Source organism: Pygocentrus nattereri, chromosome 16, assembly GCF_015220715.1.
Source record: "Pygocentrus nattereri isolate fPygNat1 chromosome 16, fPygNat1.pri, whole genome shotgun sequence".
Taxonomy (NCBI): Eukaryota; Metazoa; Chordata; class Actinopteri; order Characiformes; family Serrasalmidae; genus Pygocentrus; species Pygocentrus nattereri.
The window spans coordinates 7,397,984-7,423,019 of record NC_051226.1 but is presented as its reverse complement, the minus strand read 5'-3'; the positions used below and the strand labels follow the sequence as shown (position 1 = coordinate 7,423,019).

Sequence of the window (25,036 nt, the reverse complement as noted above, 5' to 3'; positions counted from 1 at the left end):
ATTCAGAGGGGTTTGGTGTGGTGTGTTCATTGCAGAGAAGATTACCTACTGATTGATTTAGACTGACTGACTAAAAAATTTAAACGTGCCTAAGTTTCTCCAGAAGAGAACATTTCACAACAGACCAGTCTGAATGACTCTGTTTACATCTTAGCAACTGAATATTGGTGAAATTTTAAGCGGATGCTATATGGAACAGTTTGTTAAGTGTTGAATAAATTAAAGTTTATTTAATATTGTTATTAAATGTGGCACAACCTCAGAAAAACAAAGTGTGATGATACACCTACGGTGATAAATCTTTTGAGGTTTTGTTATTTTCTGTGTCATCCATCCCTATGATCACATTAACATGATCCAACAAACATAAATAACTTTGGGCAAAGTTAACGGCAGCCAGTTTTAACAACATTACGTCGAGTTTGCCTCTTTTTTTAATATATTGTCTTAATTAATCTTAATTAATCTTAATCTTAATTGTCTTAATTGTCTTAAATTATTATTGTCTTAAATTATTAGTAAAGTGTTTATTTTTACATAAATGGCTGCAACTGTAACAACTGCAATTTCCCCCTGGGATCAATAAAGGAATCTGAATCTGAATTTGAATATTGCATGGTGTATAAGTTTGTGGACACCTGCTCCTGCAGTGTTTCCTGTGAAATGAAGGGTATTAATAGTGAGTTTGTGCTGCAGTAACAGCCTCTACTCTTCTGGGAAGGCTTTACACTAGATGTTGAACATTGCTGTGAGGATTTGATTGAGCATTAGTGAGGTCAGGTACTGATGTTGGATGATCAGGTCTGAATCTCATCCCAAAGGTTTTTAATGGCGCTCCATCACTCCAGAGAACACAGTTCCACTGCTCCACTGCTCTACAGCCCAATGCTGGGGGGCTTTATACTGGACAAGGTGAACGTAGGGTCATGTGCAGTTGCTCCAGAGTTTCCATTCTATTGGTCACTGCTTTTCTATGGAGATTACACAAGCTGTATCTACAGTGGGTGACCTTAAAGTTGCTGAATTGTTAATTGTAATGTATGTACTGTAGTCTCAACGCATTTCTCTGGCCCTGGAGTTACACTGTGGTTGTATTGTTGTGTTCTGTGCTGGTTGATTGCAGGCAGGAGGCTTTTAGTGCAAGAAGAGTTAGAGCCCACTGGCACCACACAGCACTCACTCTGACAAAAGACATTAGACAATCAATAAAGCTGAGTCAGTCTCTCTCTCTCTCTCTCTCTCTCTCTCTCTCTCTCTCTCTCTCTCTCTCTCTCTCTCTCTCTCTCTCTCTCTCTGTCTCTGTCTCTCTGTCTCTCTCTCTGTCTGTCTGTCCAGTCTTGTAAAAGTGGAGAACAGCAGCACGTAAAGCCTTCCCACAGTGAGTGCCTGGCCAGGCCGGTCAGAACTGGAGACAGTGCTGTATTTGTATGTTACTAACAGCCTCTTTGTGATCCTAATGAGAATTTGGCGAAACACATCCACAGTCACCTATTCAGCCTGAGCGCAGATTGACCGGTTCGTCCGTAAGAAACGGAACCTCTCCATGCTGCGCATTATTATATTTCCATATAAGAATGGTCAATACAATGATATAATTACATAAATAACAGACCGGTTTTCTTACTGTGCCTTTAAGACTGATGTGTAAACAGGCTGTGTTCTGATTGGCTGCCCTGTGTTGTGCTGAAACACTCGTCAGCACTGGGCTGTGTTTGCAGATTCAATTGCTTCTATAGTTTCTATACAAGACGATTAATAAGTGTTTGTGGGCTTATCATGGAGTTTACAGAGTAGAAGTGCTGATATAATATAAAATCTTAAGGAAACAGACATGATCCCTGTTTTTTTTTTTTCTCTCTCTCTCTCTCTCTCTCTCTCTCTCTCCCCCCCTCTCCCCCTCTCTCTCTCCCCCTCTCCCTCTCTCTCCTGTTCAATGGACTGTGTTCAGGCACATTATGTTTAAAAATGCACTCTATAGCTCTCAAACTCTTGAACACACAGGCGTGGGCTCTCTGTGCCTGAGAGGCTTTGAAGGTTTTGTATTGTAATAAAGTTTCTGTGTAGTTTGTTGTCCACTCCCTGTCTGTCTGGACTCTGTGTGTGTGTGTGTGTGTGTGTGTGCGGGGGGGAGTGTGTTTATTATCTTATCTCTTTGTGTTGTGGTGTTTTGAAATCTGTCACAGCTGGAGGAAATTGAGCGATCAGGAAACTGACGCTGCGCTTCCTTTTGACCTGGCAGGGAGGAGTCGGGTTAGGACAGCCTCACTGAACTGAATGCATAAAAGAAATATATGTTTTTAATCTAGTGCCTGTCTGCCACGTCTGTATCAGCCTGCATTTATTGAATCATTTTATTTTTAAATATTGTGTTGAATGTTGTCTGCAGTATTTGAATGTTCCAAGTTTTACTTTGTTACTTTAATTTATTTTGTTACTATTCTTCCTCTTCTTCTTCTTATTATTATTATTATTAAAAAAACTAAATGAAAAAGATCATGGAAAACATTACTGCTAAACAAATGTTATTATTGAGGGACATCTGGCCCAATCTGGCAACCCTGAGCAGTTTGCTGGGACTGTTTGGACTGGTCAGTGATGACTGCTAAATGGAAACATCGTTTAAGATCATGAAAACGAATCTCGACTCTTGTCTACTGGTGACTTATCATTTAGCTTCATTAATTAATACGTTAATAATAATAATTAAGAATTAATAATGTCTTTTTTTACCTGTCACACTGATAAAAATGATGCAGGAAAGCGTAGAAGCTCCCCACATCCCCATTTTTGTCCGGATTTACCAGGGATAAACATTATGATTTGTAGTTCAGAGGTTTATAGGACCCTGCCCATTCAAAAGCACAGGAGCCTTGTTTATTATGACTGGAAATAATTGCTGGGGAATATTGTTTAGATTTCTATAATAAATTTTAATTGTACAGTAATAAAAGTTTTGTCCGTACTGCTCAGTACTAGTTGTGAGGGTAATGAGAGTAACATACAATAGTGTATAGCGCCACCTGCTGCATGCCTTGGGCAACATCAGTCAATCAGTCTGTGACATCAGCATTGACTCTTGTAGGCTACAGTGTATCAGATTTGCTCTCTAAGAACGTTTTGCCCTTTTGCAGGTGCTGATCGCAGGATGAACGGAGACTCAGGTGTTGGGGTGGTGACGGCCGCCCCCACCAACCCGCCCCATAAGGAGCGCTACTTCGACCGTGTGGATGAGAGCAGCGCCGAGTACCAGAGAGAGAGGAACATGGCGCCGGACCTCCGACAGGACTTCAACATGATGGAGCAGAGGAAGAGAGTGTCCATGATACTTCAGAGTCCGGTAGACACTCATTCAAACATACATACATACATACATACATACATACATACATACATACATACATACATACATACATACATACATACATATAGTGCCAAATCACCAAACTGAGGTCCAAAAAACTACTACTACTACTAAAAAAGCAATTTAGAGAAAAAACTCATTATGATCAGTAGGTACTAATTGAGATGTTAATAAACAAAATATATACAAAATCATCATTTATCGAGTACTTTTTATTTGGAGGTGTCTGTCAACTTAAATTTTAACTTTTAATTTTAACTGATTAACATTTTTAACATCTTTGTGAATTTTTTTTTTATTTATTTATTTTTTTTTATTTATTTATTTTTATTTATTTATTTATTTTTAAGTGAAGGTGAACCATTTAGAATTATTAAGACAAGGTCAAGACCAGTAAAACGTGACGGGACCCTAGAGAAAAACTATTCTTCAAGGGTTCTTTAGTAAAGAAAACTCAAAGAACCCTTTGTGTGAAAAAGGTTCCATATAGGCCCCAAAAGGGTTCTTCTGTTGTAACAGGCTTGACATTGAGACCCTTTTAGGTGCTTTATATATTTCAGTGGTTTTTGGTGCACTTTTAAAAAAGATTCTTTGCATGATGAAATGGTTCCTAAGAATGTGCTGTGCATGGTTCTCTATAGAACCTTTTTGAAAAGGGTTCTGTGTAGCACCCAGAGGGTTCTTGTGCTGTTATGATGTCAAACTTGTAACAATAAAAGAACCTTTTGGGTGCTATATAGAACCATTTTCCAAAAGATTCAATGTAGATCCATTTGCAACACGTTCTCCATCAATCTGAAGAACCTTTCACCATGCAAAGAACCCCTTAATCATGCAAATTGTTGTTTGTGTGTTTAGGTTCTATATAGAACCATTTTCTTTACTAAAGAATGTTTTTAAGTGTGTGCAGCACTAATCAGTAGTGCATTGCCACTTTCTGCCTCCTCAGTGTTTCAAAGGCCAATATTGTGATGAGAGTGAACAAGCAATACGCTGTTCAGCACCGGTTCGGAATAATACGCCACACTTTTCCCATCAGCATGTGATCAGACTTCAGGCTCACTGTCGCTCTGTTTCCAGCCGAGACTCGCCAACCATTCAGCCAACACTGAACCCCCTCATGAGCTCCCTCTCTGCCTCAGCTCTCTGAGGAAGAAGGCTGTTTTTGTGAACTGCTTAGGCCTTGGCAGATAAAGATTGTCTTCATGATGCTAGTGGGAGCATAGGATGGGATAGAATTCCCCCCGTTTGTCTATTCAGAGAGCAAGAGAGCAAGAGAGACCCTCAGGGAAGAAGAGACAGGAGCATGAGAGGACACTGTCTTAACATCCTCAACACTCGTGATCTGACCTGAGTGAATTAATGCTTAGCAGTGGTTTAATTACTTATAAAATGATTTTCTTCATGCGCAACAAGTTCCGTCAGTGACTTCTTCCATTACCTGATAATAAAAGATTTTTTTCTTTTTCATTTTTGTTTTACGAGTTTAGTGATTTAGAAACATCTTCTTGCCAGATGTTGCGAAACACCCGCAGCTCAGTGAAGCTGCGAATGTTGAGCCATCACAGCTGTAGATAAAGCAAAAGCCAGGTCAGTTGCATTTATAATCCTTCACTGGACTGCGCTCTCCAATAAAGCACTTATTTTTATTCTTGCGTTCCCTTGTGGCTGGGATTAGGAGCGTTATTGAATATTTGGAAATGCATTTGGATTGTTTGGTTCCTCTCTGGCTGGTGCCACTGTTATATATTTCTGCCTTCATGGCTGTGCTGTGTGACAGAAACCTCATGTGGCTGCGTTGCAGGGACAAAAATAACCATAACTATTGATTCTTTTCGCTATGAGTGTTTAACAGTTACTTATTCAGTGTTTCTAGTACAGTTTCTGTGCACGAAAGGGGGTTGGCAAAGCTGTAAAGGAGTATTTTCTGCATAATTTAATCTTTTAGGTTTAAACGGGGACATTCAGAGTGGTTTGGTGTGAAATGGTTGATTGTTGAGACTCAGATTTCTTTACATTGGTAGTGATAGGAACTCCTAGTGATAGGAGTTTTATATGGAATACTGATGTGAAAAATCTGGGGGAAAAAGTTTTCTTTGGTTACTATTTTGCCTCACAAGACCCAGCATGTATTTCTTCAACGTGAATGGACCTTAAGGCTAGAATCATCTCAAAACTTTAATAAAACAAAGTCTCAGGCATCGAATTCATAGCCATTTAATGTATTGGTGGACGTCTGGTTCCTATCACCACCATGGTGAGCTATTCTGACTCTGCATGTTTTTCTGGAACAGAGCATTTCACACTCTGAGTTTACATCTTAACCATTTAATTATCCACAGGTTTTCTGAGGGATAGTGGTGGGATTCCTCCTTTATGAAGTTTTTCATATTGGGGACCCTGTCCAATTCTGAAAACATGCTTTGACATTAGAACTCAGTTTCTCCGGGAGGAGCTTCAAGCTGAAGCAGAGCCTTGAACGCCACCACAGTAGGAGTGCTGTTGAGAGAAAGAGAAGGAGAAATGAGAACTTTGATGCAGCTGGCACTGCTCAGTAAATCCATTTCTTCTTCCTCAGCGCCTCCATCCACAAAAAATACACATCGGACTTTATGTGAAGGTTTTAGCGCGTTAAATACGTGAATATAGATTATGTGCAAAAAGGTCTCACAACAGCTAAACCTTAAAGACCCTGCATTTAATATGTGTTTTTTTAAATGATTAACTCTTCTTGTATGACTTATTATGATTAAATAGCTTGATACAGTATGTACAATATAGGGACAAAAGTTTTGGGACATCATAACACGTTCTCTTAATTTGAGGGGAGCTTTTCCAAAAAAATAAATAAATAAAAATGTACTTTTATTTGAAGCAGTTGCTGACTAATTTGCCTTACAATTTGGTCACGTAAATTCAGATGGACAAACTAAAATATACCCTCCTCTTGGATGGATTATTATGGTTATGTAGGCTGATTGTTGGCTCAGATGTGTTAATAATAGCACAAAGTTCTTTTCACAGCACGGATCCTTCAGACCTCACAACAAATCGTATGTAGACCATCTTCAAACTTGTTAGATGTTGTTTGACATCACAACTCTGCGCTCTGAGACCGCCTAAAATAGTGAAACGCTCCGAGTGTGAAAATGTTCCTAGGAGTGCAGTTTGTACTGCGCTGACTGGGGACTATAATTCTGCAGCACTGTTAGCCACATTAGCCTTGTGGTACAGGTTGAGTTGGAAGAGTGAGTGTTTTGTTGTGTTTTTTAGGCTTTCTGTGAAGAGCTGGAGACTCTGATTCAGGATCAGATGAAGAAGGGAAAGAACCCCACCAGCCTCCTGGCCCTGCAGCAGATCGCTGACTTCATGACCACCAGCGTCCCCACCATGTTCCCCGCCACTCCGCAGGGGGGCATGGCTGCCCTTAACATGAGTGAGTGCGCATTGAAAGAAATACAGACAGAGTCATGCACATTTACATTACCGTGCAAACGTGTGGATGGTTTTGCTTCATGGTCATCATGTACAGTGAAGTTGTTCAACGCTAATACTGTAAACTCTATATTAAGATTTTTAAAAGCCTTATTCATTTTCTGGGTCATTACATACCCCAAAAACCACATATGTAAATTAAGTTATTTAATGATAATATACTGTAATAATTGTCTGGGTCTAGTTGTTTCATCTTAGTTATTATTATTAACAGTTTAAAACGGTACTGTACACATGCATAAATATACAAATACACACAAGAAAAGAGATGTAAACACAAACATACATGCAAACTGACCTTTTTCACCTCACTGAGACCCATTATCTCATTAAGGTAGGCTTATTTAATGCTTTCTGAGATGCCTGTGGTCCTGGCAGTCAGAGCTGAATGGATTAGCTGCTCTTTTACTCTTGCCCCTAGCCCAGTCTGCTGCCATCTGCCCCAGGCAATACCCTCCAGCTACAGACTCCTGCCCCACACATCTCCGTTTTGATCCTTTTGGTCTAAATGAAAATGCTCGAAGCTCCAAAGTGCGAAACGTGAGCAGCAGTGAATCAGTTCAGGAGGTGAACCAACACAGCATAATTACAAACCCAGTTCCAAAGAAGGTGGCACAGTGTGTGAAATGCTAATAAAAAGAGAAGCAGTGATTAGTAAATTCTGTTGACCTGTGTAGAAACCATAATGTTTAATGTATATGAGCTTTTTTATTTTTTGTAAACATACTCACTCTGAATGTAATGCCTGAAACATGTTCCAGAAAGGATGGGACAGGAACATGTTTACCACTGTGTTTAGATTAAGTGTGACCCTTATTAGTCCCACAACAGGGAAATTTCACCTCCGCATTTAATCCATCCATAAATTGGATCCATAAAATACACTCTAGTGAGCACACACACACACTAGGGGGCAGTGAGCGCACTTGCCCAGAGCGGTGGGCAGCCCAATCCACAGCGCCCGGGGAGCAGTTGGGGGTTAGGCTGGGGGCTTTCTTATGGACACCTCAGCCATGTGCTGTCAGTTCTGGGGATCGAACCGGTGACCTTCTGGTCACCAGGCTGGTTCCCTAACCTCCAGCCCATGACTGCCCCCTTTCATCACCTTTACTTTTAACAACACTCAATAATCGTTTGGGGACTAAAGACACTACAAGATCCAGTTTTGAAAGTGGAATTATTTATAGTCACATAAGCTGCACAACCAGACAGGGCCTTCATTGTTGTGATTTGCACACGTTTTCAGTGGGAGACAGTTCTGGACTGCATCAGGCCAATCTAGCTCCTGCATTCTCTCATCACACAGCTATGGTGTTGTAACACGTGCAGGGTGTGGTTTGGTGTTGTCATGTTGAAATAAGCATGGAAGGCCCTGAAAAAGACGTCATTTAGAAGGCAGAACGTGTTATTCAAAATATGTTCAGAATGAATGATGTTTTTACGGATGTGCAGGTTCTTACCCCCAGTCTTACCCCCCCCATACCATGACAGACACTAGCCACATTTACTTGCAGCCTGATAATCCGTTAATAATCCGACTAATAGCTCAATCGGATCAGTTCTGTCCATGTAAACACCTCAGTCAGAATAGAAAAGTCTGACTGAGGCCATTCGGAATACAGTTTCTGTCTGATTGAACGAGCTGGGTAATCCTGTAAATAATCTGTTAAATAGAAGAACAGTATCTGTGTAAACGCCTGAATCTGATTACATTGCCAGTCTGAAAGTTTAAGTATGTTCTGATAATTTGCGCCGCACAGTAGTGAAAATTTCATTCAACGTGGCGGAGCAGAAACTGGTCTGCAAAGGAGACAAAGTTCATGCTCTGAACTTCAAAAGACGGCGGTGGGACGGACGTCCAGCTTATGTGTCTCAGAACACGACATCTTCCTCTTGGCCGTCCTTTAATAAGGATATGTGAAGAACGTTTCCATGAGTCTGATATCAGTTTAAAGCAATTAAAAACACAAGCACTGCTCACTGCTGCTCATCTCACGCTGACTGGACTCATATGATGCTGGTTGTCATGGTAACATCTACACTAAGTGGTTCTCTAAGCATGGACATAATTTTGGATCTGATTACTTGTAGTGAGCATGAAAACAGATTTTCCATCAGATTGTCGAATAGAGTGAGCATAAACACCTCAGTCTTCATCTGTAAGCGCATGTATTCAGTCGGATTGGTGAAAATCTTTGCATGTAAACACAGCCATTGTCTTTAGAACGTTATGCTGGCAACAGGAGAACACAACGTCCATTGTTTCTGCAAACAGTCTGACTCAGACTGACTCAGACCATAGCACACGTTTCCACAGTGCACCAGTCCATTTCATCAAGTCATTACATACTGTAGGCAGTCTGTTAATCTCATGTGTGTGTTGTTTTTGTAGGTCTGGGTATGGTGACCCCAGTGAATGACCTCAGAGGCTCTGACTCCATCGCCTATGAGAAAGGAGAGAAACTGCTGCGCTGCAAACTCGCTGCCTTCTACCGTCTGGCCGACCTGTTCGGCTGGTCCCAGCTCATCTATAACCACTTAACGGTGAGTGTTTCTGGCTCTTTTTATATTTTATGTGTCTTATATGTTAAATTTCACAAAGAAATAGAAATTATGCACGGAAATTCACAGAAAAATGCCATATTCATATGTGTTCTCTGTAGATTAACTTATTTTCACTTAGTAAAACATTAATTTTAACTTGGGGTGTTCAGATTTTGAGAGAGACACAACATGCAGCGATTCAGCGTTGATGACTGGGTGTTAGGAACTAAACCATAAACATCTCTCTCTCTCTCTCTCTCTCTCTCTCTCTCTCTCTCTCTCTCTCTCTCTCTCTCTCTCTCTCTCTCTCTCTCTCTCTCTCTGTGTGTGTCTGTCTGTCTCTGTCTGTCTGTCTGTCTGTCTGTCTCTCTCTCTCTCTCTCTCTCTCTCTCTCTCTCTCTCTCTCTCTCTCTGTGTGTGTGTGTCTGTCTCTCTCTCTGCCTGAATGTCTCTCTCTCTCTCTCTCTCTCTCTCTCTCTCTCTCTCTCTCTCTCTCTCTCTCTCTCTCTCTCTCTCTCTCTGTCTCCTGACCTGCTCACACTAAACAGTCGAGATGATGCGCGACTCAAGCAAGACTCTCTTGATTTTATTCAGAGATGGGTTTCTGTGAAATCGTTTGAAAAGTCATTTGGTGTGAGGCCTGCATTGCATGGATGGCACCCTGAGTCTTCCCGACAAAATGGGACCCTCAAATAAAAAGAGCATCGCTTCATTAACAGCTTCTAGCGCTGCCTTGTAGGCCACCCTGCCTGTCTGGAGTGATAGCAGATGAGGGGAAAGTTTAGCTCCTCACTCCTGGGCTTTAGTTACATTGAAGACATCATAGGCCTTCAAAGAGGGTATGCACCTTAAACAGGGGCTAAACCTTAAACTTGTGAGTTTCTTTGGTCACTTGTGCAGCCATCTTGCCGGTTTCTGAAAAACCTCCGTTTGGAGGGCCATGTAGCCCTAACACTTCACCCTACCCTTCTATCTCAAAAGTCGGGACACTCTACCCCTAGATGTGAACACGCAAAACAGAGGGGTAGGGCTAAGTGGTAGGGGCGAGGGGTGAAATGGGGTTGGGCCTTAGTGCCAGATGTGTGTCAGTTCAAATAGGCATGATACTGCTGATTAAAGAAGTGTGAATCTTCCCTCAGAACTGTGGTTTCATTAAAAGTGGTGAAGATGTCAGTGATTGGCATTCTTACATCATTTTTTTTATTTATAAATGATCATATTCTATTATTATTATTATTATTATTATTATTATTATTATTATTATTATTGTCATCATCATCATCATCAAATATTTATTGCTGCTGTAGGTTATTTAACCTTTGCGTTTGTGTGTCCATCCTCAGGTCAGACTGAACTCTGAACAGGAGCGTTTTCTGATTGTCCCATTTGGACTTCTGTACAGCGAAGTCTCCGCCTCCAGTTTGGTAAGGCTCCGCCCTCTTTATTTTTGACTTAGAAGTTTAATAAGTGTCTGAAATTTGAGGCGCCACATTTTCTTTATCTGTACTGATATTGAGACCTGCAGGATCAGCCGATACCAGTCTGATATTTCTTCTTTCAAAACCTCTGATCTCTTAAATGAACTGTGTTTAATTGAAGCACTTCACTAAAGCTGAGCTTCTAAAAGAAGCTGAAACAGCTCAAATACTGTATATTAACCCGAGAGGAGGTGCTATACAGCTGACATCACAGCACCCAGTGAGAGCGCTGCTAATGGGCGTCTGAACAGCTTATATAAGCACCATATTAGACTTTGAAGGATGGTGAACAGGTGGTTTTAGCATCTTTATATCCCAGTTTGAGAGAGAGCAGCGAGTTGGTGATGAATTATTCAGCTTTTAGTGGATTTTGTTACATCATTCTAAAATTGAGCGTCACTGAAGCTTAACGTTCTGATGTGAAGCTGTTCCAAGATGTTTTGCCAAGTCATTGTTTCTCTCTGTCTCTCTCTCTCTCTCTCTCTCTCTCTCTCTGTCTCTCGCTCTCTCGCTCTCGCTCGTGCTCGGTCTTTTGCGCTCTGTCTCTGTCTCTCGCTTGCTCTCGTTCTCTCTCTGTCTCTCTCTGTCTCTCTCTCTCGCTTTCTCGCTCTCTCTCTCGCTCTCTCTCTCTCGCTCTCGCGCTCTTGGTCTGTCTTTTGCGCTCTGTCTCTGTCTCTCGCTTGCTCTCGCTCTCTCTCTGTCTCTCTCTGTCTCTCTCTCTCGCTTTCTCGCTCTCTCTCTCGCTCTCGCTCTCTCTCTCTCGCTCTCGCGCTCTTGGTCTGTCTTTTGTGCTCTGTCTGTCTCTCGCTTTCTCTCTCTCTCTCTCTCTCTCTCTCTCTCTCTCTCTCTCTCTCTCTCTCTCTCTCTGTCTCTCTCGCTTTCTCTCTCGCTTTCTCTCTCGTTCGCTCTTGCTCGCTCTCGCTCTCGCTCTTGCTCTTTCTGTCTCTCCCTCACTCTCCCTCGCTCTCCCTCTCTCATGCTCCCTTTTTCTGTCTCTTTCTCATTTCTCTCTCTTTTCTTCTGTCTCTGTGAATCTGTATTTCATTCTTTTTTCTCTGTATCGTTCACTCTCTCTTTCTTTGTCTTTCACTATCTCTCTTCATTGACTTTCTTTCTCTCTTTTCTGTCTCTTTTGTTTGTTCCATCTGTGTATTTCTTGTTTTCTTTTTCTCTTTCATTTGTTCTCTCGCTCTTTCTCTCTTTGTTTCTTTCTCTCTCATCTCCCTGAATCTCTTTTTCTTCTTTTTTTCTTTTGTTTGTCCTGTCTGTCTGTGTTGCTCTCTTTCTTTTGCATTTGTTTTCTTTTCTAATGTATCATTTTGTATCATCTAATGTATCACTTTTTTTCTCTCATTTTTCTTTCTCATGTCTCTCCTTTTTCTCATTTCTCGATCTCTTTGTCTCTTGTGTCTTTCTATTTTGTGTCTTTTTTTGTCTGTTCATTCGTTTCATTCTATTCTCTTTCATGTGTTCTCTGTCTGATATTGTTGGTGCTAGATCAGGTTCACTTTTATTTTTTATTTACCAGTAATTACTTTTACAGTGTAGAATCTTTTTTTCTTGACTTATTCTGTGTATTCTGGCACATTTATAGGTGATATAAAAAAAAATCATTCCACTTCTAATGTCTGAATCGCTGAGTCAGTGTTTGAAGCTGTTTAAAAATGCTTGATATGAACACACATAAATGCCACACTACAGTGTTTGGTGGACAAAATGTTTTGTGACATTCAGTGAAATTAAGTGAGTGTATTTTATCACATTTTGTGTGCTTTGGCTCGTGGTTAACAACACCCCTTAACTGTGGTAAAATCACTGTGAACTGTGGCTTATTGCTTTAGTGGACATTAAAGCAATAGATAGCACATTGTTCTCAATGTTCACTGTATAAAAAACAACAAGGTGTGGGAATCGCCTGGCAGTTTAATTTGATTTTAATTTAAAGTGCCAGGATGCAATTATAAAACAACTTATACATCTCATTTTTGACTTCCCCCATGTTTGTCCATCTTCACCAGTAGCATGAGCTTGATTTAAACTGTTTTTCAAAGAAAGATTTTGCTTTGAGTGATGTTAATTTATACATTCCTTCTATTTCAGACTTATTTATAGCAGCGATGTATGTTGTCCTATAGATTTTTGTCTAAAACAGTGTGCACACCTGTGCTCACCTGTCTCCTCGTAGGTGAAGATAAATCTGCAGGGGGAGATTGTGGACAGAGGAAGCACTAACCTGGGTGTGAATCAGGCTGGCTTCACCCTGCACTCCGCCATCTATGCCGCCCGGCCCGACGTCAAGTGCATCGTTCACATCCACACGCCTGCTGGCGCCGCGGTAACGATTGCGCTCCCCACTGGCTTATATTCTTTGTTATTGTTAACTAAATAATGGTTAATGCTCAGTCAATTGATTTGTCGATGATTTGTCAGTTAATTTCTGTGTGCTGTCTCACACAGAAATTCAAGCCTGATTTGAAATGGATGTGGATGTGAGATTTTGGTTTAAATCAGGAATTTTCAGACCACACAAAACTGTTTGCACGGAAACCAAACCAATAGCTAAAGCTGGGCATACACTTCAGATTTTGAATACAGACACCATCGCACACTTAACTTCTGTCTTTTACTGAATTTTCTGTTATTTTGCTATAAGGACATGCACACTAGACAATAAGGGAACATATCTATTGAGTTTCAGCTATGAAAAAGACTCCAAATTCCCAGATCTTCTCCATTATCATGTGACACGAAACTTGACCGGCCCTGATTTTATGCACATACGAGAAGCTTAGTGAACATGTCTAATGTCTGACTTGAAATTGATGGTGACTATTTATTCTGAGCTCAACAAGCATCTCCACTGTCTCTGCAGTCCACTGTTCACACACATCTCTTCACCTTCAGCCCAGCCCAATGGTTCAAAAATAAAACATTTCAGTTCATAAGGATTTTATTAGACTGGAGTTTCATCGAAATGTCCTTTCACTCATTTTATCTAAACTTAGAAAATAACACACATTATTTATTGTCAACACTGACATGTTGGTTCATTTGTTTAAGTGCGCCTGAGTGGCGTAGCTGACCGTGCGTCGGCTTGTGTTCCTCCAGGTATCTGCGATGAAGTGCGGTCTCCTGCCCATTTCTCCTGAGGCTCTGTCTCTGGGGGAGGTGACCTACCACGACTACCACGGTATCCTGGTGGATGAGGAGGAGAACATCCTCATACAGAAAAACCTCGGCCCCACCAGCAAGGTACTATATACTGATTTTCTGCATCATTATTCTTAAAGGACAGTTTCGACAGTAACTTATTAAGAGCTGTTGTTAATGTCAATACAGTCAATCAGAATTTCATAGTTCTGTGGTAGTGTCTATGTTTACATGCAGAGGTTTTTGCCAGTCAGCTTGAATACATTCCAATTATGCATTCACTGGGCACTTTATTAGGTACACCTTGCTAGTAAAAGGTTGGACCTCCTTTTGCCTTCAGAACTGCCTTAATTCTTCATGGCAGACTTTCAACAAGGTGTTGGAAACGTTCCTCAGAGATTCTGGTTGGTTATTTGAGTTCCTGTTGCCTTTCTATCATCTGGAACCAGTCTGCCCATTCTTCTCTGACCTCTCACATCAACAAGGCATTTTCGTCCACACAACTGACCGCTCACTGGATATTTCCTCTTTTTCTGACCGTTCTCTGTAAACCCTAGAGATGGTTGTGTGTGAAAATCCCAGTAGATCAGCAGTTTCTGAAATACTCAGACCAGCCCGTCTGGCACCAACAACCACGCCACGTTCAAAGTCCCTTAAATCCCCTTTCTTCCCCATTCTGATGCTCGGTCTGCACTTCAGCAAGTTGTCTTGACCACCTCTACACGCCTAAATGCATTGAGTTGCGGCCGTGTGACTGGCTGATTAGCTATTTGTATTAACAAGCAATTGAACCTAATAAAATAAACCATTATTTTATATGGCCGATGAGTGCAGATTAAGACGGAGTTGTTTATGCTGACTCTACTTAACACTCTGATGGAAAAATTTCTGTTTTCATACACACTAAAAATAATCCGATCCAAAATTATGAGTGTGCTCTGTGACGACCAACATCACGTGAGTCTAGTCAGTGAGATGAGCAGCAGTGAGCAGCGCTTGTGTTTTTAATTGCTTTAAAATGTCAGGAAAATGTCCTTCACATGTCCTTATTAAAGAAAGCGAAGAGGAAGATTGTGTTCTGAGACACATAAGCTGGACATCCGTCCCACCGTTGTCTTTTAGCACTCAGAGCATAAACTTTGTCTCCTCTGCAGACCAGTTACTGCTCCGCCAAGTCGAACGGTATAAACTTTCACTATGACATGTAGAACGTATTTAAGCTTTCTGATAGGCAGTGTAATCAGATTCAGGGTTTACATGGATATTATTCTTCTGTTTAATGGATTATTTACAGGATTACCCACCTCGTTCAGTCTGATAGAAATTGTATTCCGAATGGCCTCAATCAGACTAGTCTGTTCTGATTGAGGTGTTTACATGGACGTGTTCTATTCCGATTGAGCTAAGTGTGGCTAATTATAGGATAAAAGTCTTTCTTTTTTAACTTTACTGCTGGTGATAGTTTGAGATAACATGTCTTTTTAACCTTCTTACTCATTATTTACGTGTTCGTGCAATAGCCAGGCGCTTAAAAGCTGAGAAAATTCCAGAAGATAGATTTACCTGATTAAAAAGACGTGTTGATTAACTCCCTTTCTTACTCCGACATATTGATTGGAAAAAGAAGCCACTAAGTCTGTCAAACACAAGCTTATTTCTGTTCACATATGAAATCATGTACTATAAACATCTTTTACAAGTCTTTAAATGCATCTCAAAAGCTTAATTTTTGCCTTGACAAGGTATGCTTGTTCAGAAGAGACTGTGTCTTTGTTTTGATTTATATGTTTGTTTTTGGCATCTAGGTGCTAATTCTGAGGAACCACGGGCTGGTTTCAGTCGGAGAAACAGTGGAAGAGGCTTTTTACTACATCCACAACCTGGTCAGAGCCTGTGAGATTCAGGTAAAACTGCCCATCGTTGTGTTTACATTCACACTGCTTGATCTCTCACTCCTGCTAGAACAGTATATCCCAGCCTTGGTCCAGGAGATTACGTGTTTTCACGTTTTCCCTACCCACCTATTCAGTTTATGAGCAGGGGAAGCACTAAAATGTGCTGCAGAGGGGGAATCCAGGAGCAGCACTGCGAAATACTGTAGTAGGACAGTACTACACATTAGTAGAATTGATGCCACCTGCTGGTTAATGACTGAATTACAGGAATAACATTCCCCCCGTAGTTTTCATATTTTATTTAATTGCTGACGTGCTTCCTCTTCAGCTTTCATACGCTCTGATTCAGCACACCATGTACATCTTAACTAGCATTGTACACTCTTAAAATGATGGTTCTTCAAGGGTTCTTTAGTTTCCATTCCTATTCTATGTTAAACCATGGACTCTCAAAGAACCATTTGGATGATTAAAGGGTTCTTAACATCATGACAGTGTTCCGATTGATAGAGAATGTGCTGTAGATGGTTCCATATCGCACCCTATTTTTGAAAAGGGTTCTGTATAGCACCAAAAAGGATTCTTCTGTTGTCACAATATCAAGCTTGTTACAATAGCTGAACCCTATGTGGTGCTATATAGAACCATTTACAGCACATTCTCCATCAAAATAAAGAACTCCTTGTTCTTGAAATTCCCTGTTTTTACATTTGTTCGTTCCTACATCAGCCTCCCTGAAACCTTTCCTGACAGACCATCTCTATAAATATGGGCATTTCTTTCAGGTGCGTACCCTGGCGAGTGCAGGTGGTCCTGATAATCTGGTGATGCTGGACCCCACCAAGTATAAAAGCCGTTCTCGTCACCCAGAGCCAGTCGGAGACGGGACGAGCCTACATCCCAAGTGGCAGGTCGGGGAGCAGGAGTTCGAAGCCCTCATGCGGATGCTGGATAATCTGGTGAGATGTGGAGCTTTTCCCACAGCTTTTCCCTCTGTTGCGCACTTGTTTTATTCAAGTTCCCAGCTCACCTCAGCAGGGTCATAGGAACACCCTGGGAACTCAAAATAAATATAGTAACATAAGTATAAATCACTGCTGCTGGAACTGAGCTTGCAACAGTTTTAACACCCAAATTAAACCTATTGGTCACACTTTTTTATGAATGTCACCTCTTGTATGCATCTATAAACAGATTCATAACATTTTATAATGCATTCATAAGGCATTATAAACATGGTTGTAAATGTTTATTAAAATGCATTACACATTATAGCCATGTTTATTATGCATTATGAATTGTTAACATGATGCATTATAAATACTGTTCATAGCTAATTATAAGAGCTCATAAGCTGTATTAGTCCGCTCTAAGTAAAGTGAAGCCTACTGGACTAAAGCCTCCTCCAGTGTTAAGAGTGAAGCTTCAAGTTGAAGTATTTACTGAAGGATTTACTGAAACACTAAAACACAATAAAGCTCATTACAGGCTTCAAATGTCAGAGGGGGGTCAAGGGAGGGGCTGATGGGTACTTGGTTTGCTGTGATGTTATTGTAGTATTTAAAGTGACAGCGCTGGGAAAGAAAAGCTCACTGTAGCAGTAATTCTAGGTTGGACAGCCTGTTTAGAGCATCTGAATATTCAGGACTGAATCCCCAAAGATGCAGCTCCAACAGCACCAGCGCTGAGAAATAAAACACTGGAAATCCAGTAAATTAAATCCAGTAAATTTATCTTTACTTTACACTCTCCAAGTTGGGACTGACTTCTTTGGCACTTACATATGACACTTCTGTGCAAATTTTATTTTACAATTTCTCTAAATTTGAGCTTAACATATTGGGAAAAAATGAAGTGCAGCCAAACATTTGTGTACAACAATGTGATAGAAATGTGTTTTCTTTGCTCTGATGTTACAAAATATGGCAGAGCAGTTTTGTACACAAAACAACTTTCTATCAAATGGAAATCATAATAAAATATCCCCTCTTCTACTTACAAACACAAATGTGATATCGACTGAAAGTTTCCACACAATTTCTGGGCTTATTTCCATGAGCTGCACTCTCGAGTAATAATAAAGGTGTGAAACCATCCCTCGGGCAGTGGCCCTCTTGTCACTGGGATGGGGCCCTCAGGTGTACATCTCAGTACCTTAATCAGGGAACATAACTGAACCATTATCCACACACCCCGTCTCGCCTCCAGGCTTTTAATTTTATTGTTCTGTTTTAAACCTTTAGGTATAAATATGATATTTTCACGTGGAAAAACTAATATGAGGTCCACAATTGGAACGTAAAACCATTGTTTTACCTTTTGAGGGATCATTTATATTGTTTCTACATTGATGAACAGAAAATGTACCTGAACAGAACCTTTCTAACAGTGTATGAGTGAGAAATGGTTTTAAAAATGTACGAGGCATTTCAAGTTGTAAACCCCCTGAGTGACCTTGGAGCATTCAGTAAAGGGGCATGATTGGGTATGTTTGTAAAAATATTACCACTGGTTAATAATGATGCTGTTAAACTGCTTCTCCTCCGTTTTCTCTCTCTTCCACTGCAGGGCTACAGGACCGGCTACCCGTATCGCTGCCCGGCTCTGCGCGACAAAGCTAAAAAGTACAGTGATGTAGAGATCCCGCCTTCCACCACAGGTTATTCGTATGCGGAGGACAGCGACTCGGGGGCTCGCTCTCCGCTGAAGCACAGCTTCCAGCGGCAGCAGCGGGACAAGAACCGCTGGCTGAACGCCGGCCGGCCAGACGAGGCCTCCGAGGAGGGCCTGGAAGGCAGCGGCAGCCCCAAGGCGAAGACTAAGGTGTGGACGAACATAACACACGATCACGTCAAACCCTTGCTGCAGTCTCTCTCGTCCGGTGTCTGCGTGCCAAGCTGTATAACCAACTGCTTGGTCTGTGCCTACCTTATTGTTCATAGTTTAGAAACAGTACTGCTACTGAATGATCGTCTGTGGCAGCTGGCTAGCACCCCGACACCCGGGCAGAACAGCGCGATTATTTCTTAACACAGTCTGTAGATTTTCCTTGTTCTTTCTGCTTCTCCCTCACATCTCCCTCTCCAAGATGTTTGGCAAACAAAGGAACTGACTGTTCCCTCTTGGTGAAACATTTCGCTGTAGTTTTTTCACTTTTAGCCGATGTGTGAGGTGGTGGTTGTGTGACTGCTTACGGTGGATTAACACCACAGTCAGAATAAGTGCATTCTGACTTGGATGGTGGAGATTCAGTGTGGTGTCTCGTATTTCTGCAAACCTCTGATTTGATCCTCTAAAACATTCCACACTGTTGAGCAGAGGACTGTGACTGAAATTGATCCCTATTCTCTTATTAGTGTTCTGCTGTATAGAGTGAACTGGTTAGTATAAGCAAGGGTAAAATACATGAATCAGTAGATGAATCTTGTTACATTTTCATCACTGAAGATGAATCAGAATTAGGCCTGGGTGATATCAAAAATGATTGGGATATTTTCTAGTTTAAAAAAAAAAAAAACCTAATAATTAAATCATCAGACTTCAAGTAATTTCCAAAGCTTTACATAAAAAATCACTTCTCTACCGCAGAGGGCACCGGAGAAACCTGCACTAGTTCTAAAAGTTCAAGATCTTGAACTAACATTGCTGCTCTAGGGTAATATCCAGGTTCCATGCACTAAAGCTAAAGTTAACCTAAAGTAAATAAGTAGAAAGGAGAGAGCGGTGGGGTAGGTAAAGCTAGCATTGCAATGAGAGCAACAAAAGTTCCACTGTCTTTTTTTGGTTCTTTAATACTTTTAAGGGGCAGCAGTGTAGTTTATTATAGGGCAGTTGTATTTGTTTATTTGAGTTTGAGCCGTTCTGTCAGCAGTTAGGCGCTACTACCCATTGACAGCTAGAAAACAAGATTGCAGATCAGCTGATTTATACTTGTACTTTGATCGCTAAATGCAATAAACCTAAAAAAGACGATTAAGTTAAGTGATACTTTTTTTAATCCCACAAGCGGGGAAATTCCACCTCCGCATTTAACCCATCTGTGAAGTGAACCAGCACATACACACTAGTGAATATACACACACACACTAGGGGCAGTGAGCACACTTGCCCGGAGCGGTGGGCAGCCCAATCCGCAGCGCCCGGGGAGCAATTGGGGGTTAGGTGTCTTGCTCAAGGACACGGGATCGAAACCAAACCGGCAACCTTTTGGTCACAAGGCCAGCTCCCTAACCTCCAGCCCACGACTGCCCCAAATTAAATTTGAATTAAAATGAAAATTAAAATGATTAAATTAAAATTAAAATGATTACATTTTTAATTGCAATTATTTATTTGTCAGTTCGAATTTAAGATGATTATAAGCCTCAGCTTCAATTGACTAATCAGGACTGAGGCCTTTTCTAAGGTCAGTCATCCAGCATGAAGTAAAACCTAATTTTAGTGCAGTTAATTGTAATGTTTGCTGTTTTGGTTGATGGTAGTATTTTCTACATTTTCAACTTTTTTATATGGTTTTTATATGGAGAAAATTAGGCATAGTAAGGCCTAAAATGCAGATTGAGATCCATTTTGGTCACAGCCTATGTGTTCTTTCCTGCTCTGATATCTGTCCCGAGAAACATCCCGTCTTCTCACAATGCCAAACCCCTCTGTCCTCTCCCTATCAGCCAAATGGCTGTCAGGGTGCTCTCTAGCTGCCCAGTGCATGCGGTGTTGCATGACTTATCAGATGCATTGTGGTTGGTCTCCTGGTGCTCTGGGAGGGCGTGGCATGTGCCTGAAGTGAGTGTGGCTGATCACTTGTGCTTTTACAACTTTCCTTCTTTGTTTGGTTTGGTTTTGTTTATTGTTTACGCTTTTCGTGGTGCCTTTTGTTTATCTGTTAAGGTTCGGTGGAGCAGATCACAAACTCAGTTAGCCATGAAGAGCCGTGTTGATCCCCTCCCAAGAGGAGATAAACACAAGCCGTTAAAAATGACAGACCCGTTTCTCTGTGGTAAACGATCCATATGACGCTTCACAGGCAGAGAAAACTCACATTGACGCCCTTAATGGTGTATTCAAAGGGTGTTTCCTGAATAGCTCTTATTTAAACTGGTAGCCACTTAATTTTTTTAGACAGTAGCTCCTCTATTTCTGTCTGGAGGGGAAAGTGAGGAATAACCTAACGCAGGAGAAACGTAACGGGGATATATCATGTGCTTAGAGTTAAATGTGCTTTTGATCATGTACTGGTGTTATCATAGAAACGGCATCTGTGAATGATTACAGCATTCAGACAGCTATTTCTCCAGATTCACCCTGAAGACTTTTAATATCATAAAAATAACCTTTTTATTGTAAGTAGAAGGCACAGAATTCACATCTATATTATTTTAATCTCTTCTTGGTGGCTGTAACATTGCACTGTATATAAGAGAATTAAGAAGAATTAATTATAAGAGAATCAATTAAGAGAATTGGCCAGGTTAAAGTACAGCCTCCACACGTGGGGGTTAGTTTAACAACTAAGACCCCCAAACTAATGAGGTTTTGAAGTTTTTATTCACATATTCATCAGAATCTTGCTATAAAAATTATGAACATAAAGTGCATATAGTTTTGTACTGACATTTGTTAATTTGCTAATATATTTTTGATAAATTATACAATATTTATGTATTTAGGTTAGAAAGCTTTGCATTAAATGAATTGTTTCCTGATTTATTTATTTATTTATTTTCCCCTCTTTTTTTTCTTTAGCCATTATTACAAAGCTCCTCAGTCTGTTTCAGTTAAACTGTCAATAGGTGTAAGTGTTGCACTCCTGCCATTTTCGGCTGAATTGTTTATAGATAATAGGTGCTGGAAACATTGTTGGGTTGCTTGTATAGAAAAATGAATCTTTTTACAATACTATTAAGATGATTTAGCAAAAAACTATTTTATATAATCAGAAAATACAGAGTTGTTTTAAAAAGTTAAGTAAATGAGAATAGAAATTTAAAACAATATAGAAACATGATTGAAATAATAGATTAGATCATTAAATTAAAAATCAGCTTAGAAATTAAAAGTTCAGATCAAATTAAAATTTAAGTTGGATTAGGATTTTAAAAATTGCAGAAAAACGGCGTGCTAGGTTGTTCCTCACTTGCCCTACAAGTTTTTACTTTGAAAACACAAGAGAGATCAAATCTGGGGTCAGAGAAAAGGCAGGATGTTGGTAGATTTCACAAAAAAATGTACTTTAACATTTCAGAATTTCCAGCTGGGTAATTTTATAAACTGGAATTGGCAAAAAATGACCCCAAATTTGCAGTTGCAACCCGAACTGTAGTAGGGAAAGGCTACAAAGTCGCTGCTTTTGGTGTGGAATCTGCAGAGTCATTGCTTGCAGTTTGATGACTCCAGGTCCTCTCCGTAACTGGCCTTTTTCATTTTGACTTGGCTTTTTTTTTTTTTTTTTTCTTTTAAATCCTTGGTTCAAAATTTGAGTTTCCTGTTTGTATTTCAGACTTAAGAGTTGATGACAGATTCCCATATCTGTTCCCAAGCATGAGTGTCCTTTAAAAAAGAAAAGAAAAGAAAAGAAAAAAAAAAGCAAAACAAACATTGTGAAGTTCTTAACTCTCCGAACGATTATCTCTAGTTGGGGGAGTGCGAGTGTTGTGTTGTGAGGCTCTATTCGTGATCAGTGAGTATCTCATGTTTCCATGTTCATCCCATGTGCCCTCTCTTTCTCCAACGCCCCATACGGAAACCCTTCCTCATGACTTTTGGTTCTGCGCTGAAAAAAGCTACAGTAATGACGTCATGGCTACTCATGCTAAACCTGATGCTGACTATTACCGCTTCTTTAACAGTTTATGCGTTATTATAATGCTTAAAGTTTAAAGCAACATGCATTTTGCTATTCATTACCCATCTTAATCTGGCGAGTATTACCAGCGTATAATCAGCGTTATTACCACCAACCAGTGTGTGTGTGAGTGTCTTCAGTCTCTCAAAGTCTGATTTATAGCATAAGATCTTAGAAGCCAAATTCTATTAGCAAAAATTATATTTTATAAAGTGACCACCCGTTTATTTCTGCACGGATATATTTCAGAAACACTAACGTTTAATCCTGTCACACTGGTGAGCTGTAGTGTTCATTACTAGTCCATCCCTGCAGACTGTGTCAGTGTGGTGTGTCTGTGTAGCTGTACGTGTGTGTGTGTGTGTGTGTGTGTGTGTGTGTGTGTGTGTGTGTGCGTGTGTGCGTGTGTTTAGTGTGTGTAGTAGGGATGTGCTTTCTGACTACAGGCCCATTCACATAGTCTGATTTTTATGGCCGAAAAAAACACACATCAAGTTTGGAAAATGAAGATGTTGGTGCTGTCTTTCACATCGACTCCGAAACTGGTAATTGTGACGCTGCGTACATTTATTAATCAGAACATTCTTGATTTTCTACAGAGCCCAAAAGGGGCTGTGGTTTAAACAAAAAAAAGAGGTTATGACATTGTGTTCCCTCATAATAATGTTGTGGTCCCTTGCCATGCTTTTGCTTTCCCTCGCAAAAGTTTTAGGTTCCCTCGCAAATATTTTGCACTCCTTCATGATAGTTTGGCAAGGTCAGTGGATTTTGAGAGGGAAAATGCAAAACATTTGTGAGGGAATACAAAAATTTTGCGAGAGACTGAAAAAAAACTTGAGAGAGCACAAAACAGTCGCAAGGGAGTGCAGAACAGTCGCCGGGCAGCACAAAACAGTCACAAGAGAATGTAAAACGGTTGCCGGGTGGCGCAAAACAGTCGCCGGGCAGCACAAAACGGTCACAAGAGAATGTAAAACGGTTGCCGGGTGGCACAAAACAGTCACCGGGCAGCGCAAAACAGTCACAAGAGAATGTAAAACAGTCACCGGGCAGCGCAAAACAGTCACAAGAGAATGTAAAACGGTTGCCAGGTGGCGCAAAACAGTCGCCGGGCAGCGCAAAACAGTCAAAGAGAATGTAAAACAGTCGCCGGGCGGCGCAAAACAGTCACAAGAGAATGTAAAACAGTCGCCGGGCAGCGCAAAACAGTCACAAGAGAATGTAAAACAGTCGCCGGGCAGCGCAAAACAGTCACAAGAGAATGTAAAACAGTCGCCGGGCAGCGCAAAACAGTCACAAGAGAATGTAAAACAGTCGCCGGGCAGCGCAAAACAGTCACAAGAGAATGTAAAACAGTCGCCGGGCAGCGCAAAACAGTCACAAGAGAATGTAAAACAGTCGCCGGGCAGCGCAAAACAGTCACAAGAGAATGTAAAACAGTCGCCGGGCAGCGCAAAACAGTCACAAGAGAATGTAAAACAGTCGCCGGGCAGCGCAAAACAGTCACAAGAGAATGTAAAACAGTCGCCGGGCAGCGCAAAACAGTCACAAGAGAATGTAAAACAGTCGCCGGGCAGCGCAAAACAGTCACAAGAGAATGTAAAACAGTCGCCGGGCAGCGCAAAACAGTCACAAGAGAATGTAAAACAGTCGCCGGGCAGCGCAAAACAGTCACAAGAGAATGTAAAACAGTCGCCGGGCAGCGCAAAACAGTCACAAGAGAATGTAAAACAGTCGCCGGGCAGCGCAAAACAGTCACAAGAGAATGTAAAACAGTCGCCGGGCAGCGCAAAACAGTCACAAGAGAATGTAAAACAGTCGCCGGGCAGCGCAAAACAGTCACAAGAGAATGTAAAACAGTCGCCGGGCAGCGCAAAACAGTCACAAGAGAATGTAAAACAGTCGCCGGGCAGCGCAAAACAGTCACAAGAGAATGTAAAACAGTCGCCGGGCAGCGCAAAACAGTCACAAGAGAATGTAAAACAGTCGCCGGGCAGCGCAAAACAGTCACAAGAGAATGTAAAACAGTCGCCGGGCAGCGCAAAACAGTCACAAGAGAATGTAAAACAGTCGCCGGGCAGCGCAAAACGGTCACAAGAGAATGTAAAACAGTCGCCGGGCAGCGCAAAACGGTCACAAGAGAATGTAAAACAGTCGCCGGGCAGCGCAAAACGGTCACAAGAGAATGTAAAACAGTCGCCGGGCAGCGCAAAACGGTCACAAGAGAATGTAAAACAGTCGCCGGGCAGCGCAAAACAGTCACAAGAGAATG

The 25,036-nt window shown here is 41.1% G+C and overlaps 1 protein-coding gene across 13 annotated transcripts in view; it reads left to right on the top strand.

Annotated features, from left to right (window-relative positions):
• add1 (adducin 1 (alpha)) overlaps positions 1 to 25,036 on the top strand; it is a 74,929-nt gene that overhangs the window by 28,584 nt on the left and 21,309 nt on the right. For 9 of the 13 annotated variants that reach the window (XM_037546212.1, XM_037546210.1, XM_037546216.1 and 6 more), the window contains exons 2-10: positions 3,132 to 3,337; positions 6,635 to 6,797; positions 9,249 to 9,400; positions 10,744 to 10,824; positions 13,064 to 13,213; positions 13,987 to 14,130; positions 15,834 to 15,932; positions 16,709 to 16,882; positions 18,492 to 18,839. In XM_037546212.1, coding sequence (XP_037402109.1) covers positions 3,146 to 3,337; positions 6,635 to 6,797; positions 9,249 to 9,400; positions 10,744 to 10,824; positions 13,064 to 13,213; positions 13,987 to 14,130; positions 15,834 to 15,932; positions 16,709 to 16,882; positions 18,492 to 18,839 — 1,503 coding nt within the window. In that variant the 5' untranslated portion in view covers positions 3,132 to 3,145. The remainder of the gene's footprint in view (positions 1 to 3,131; positions 3,338 to 6,634; positions 6,798 to 9,248; positions 9,401 to 10,743; positions 10,825 to 13,063; positions 13,214 to 13,986; positions 14,131 to 15,833; positions 15,933 to 16,708; positions 16,883 to 18,491; positions 18,840 to 25,036) is intronic. The other 4 variants (XM_037546213.1, XM_037546211.1, XM_037546221.1 and 1 more) reach the window with 1 other exon arrangement.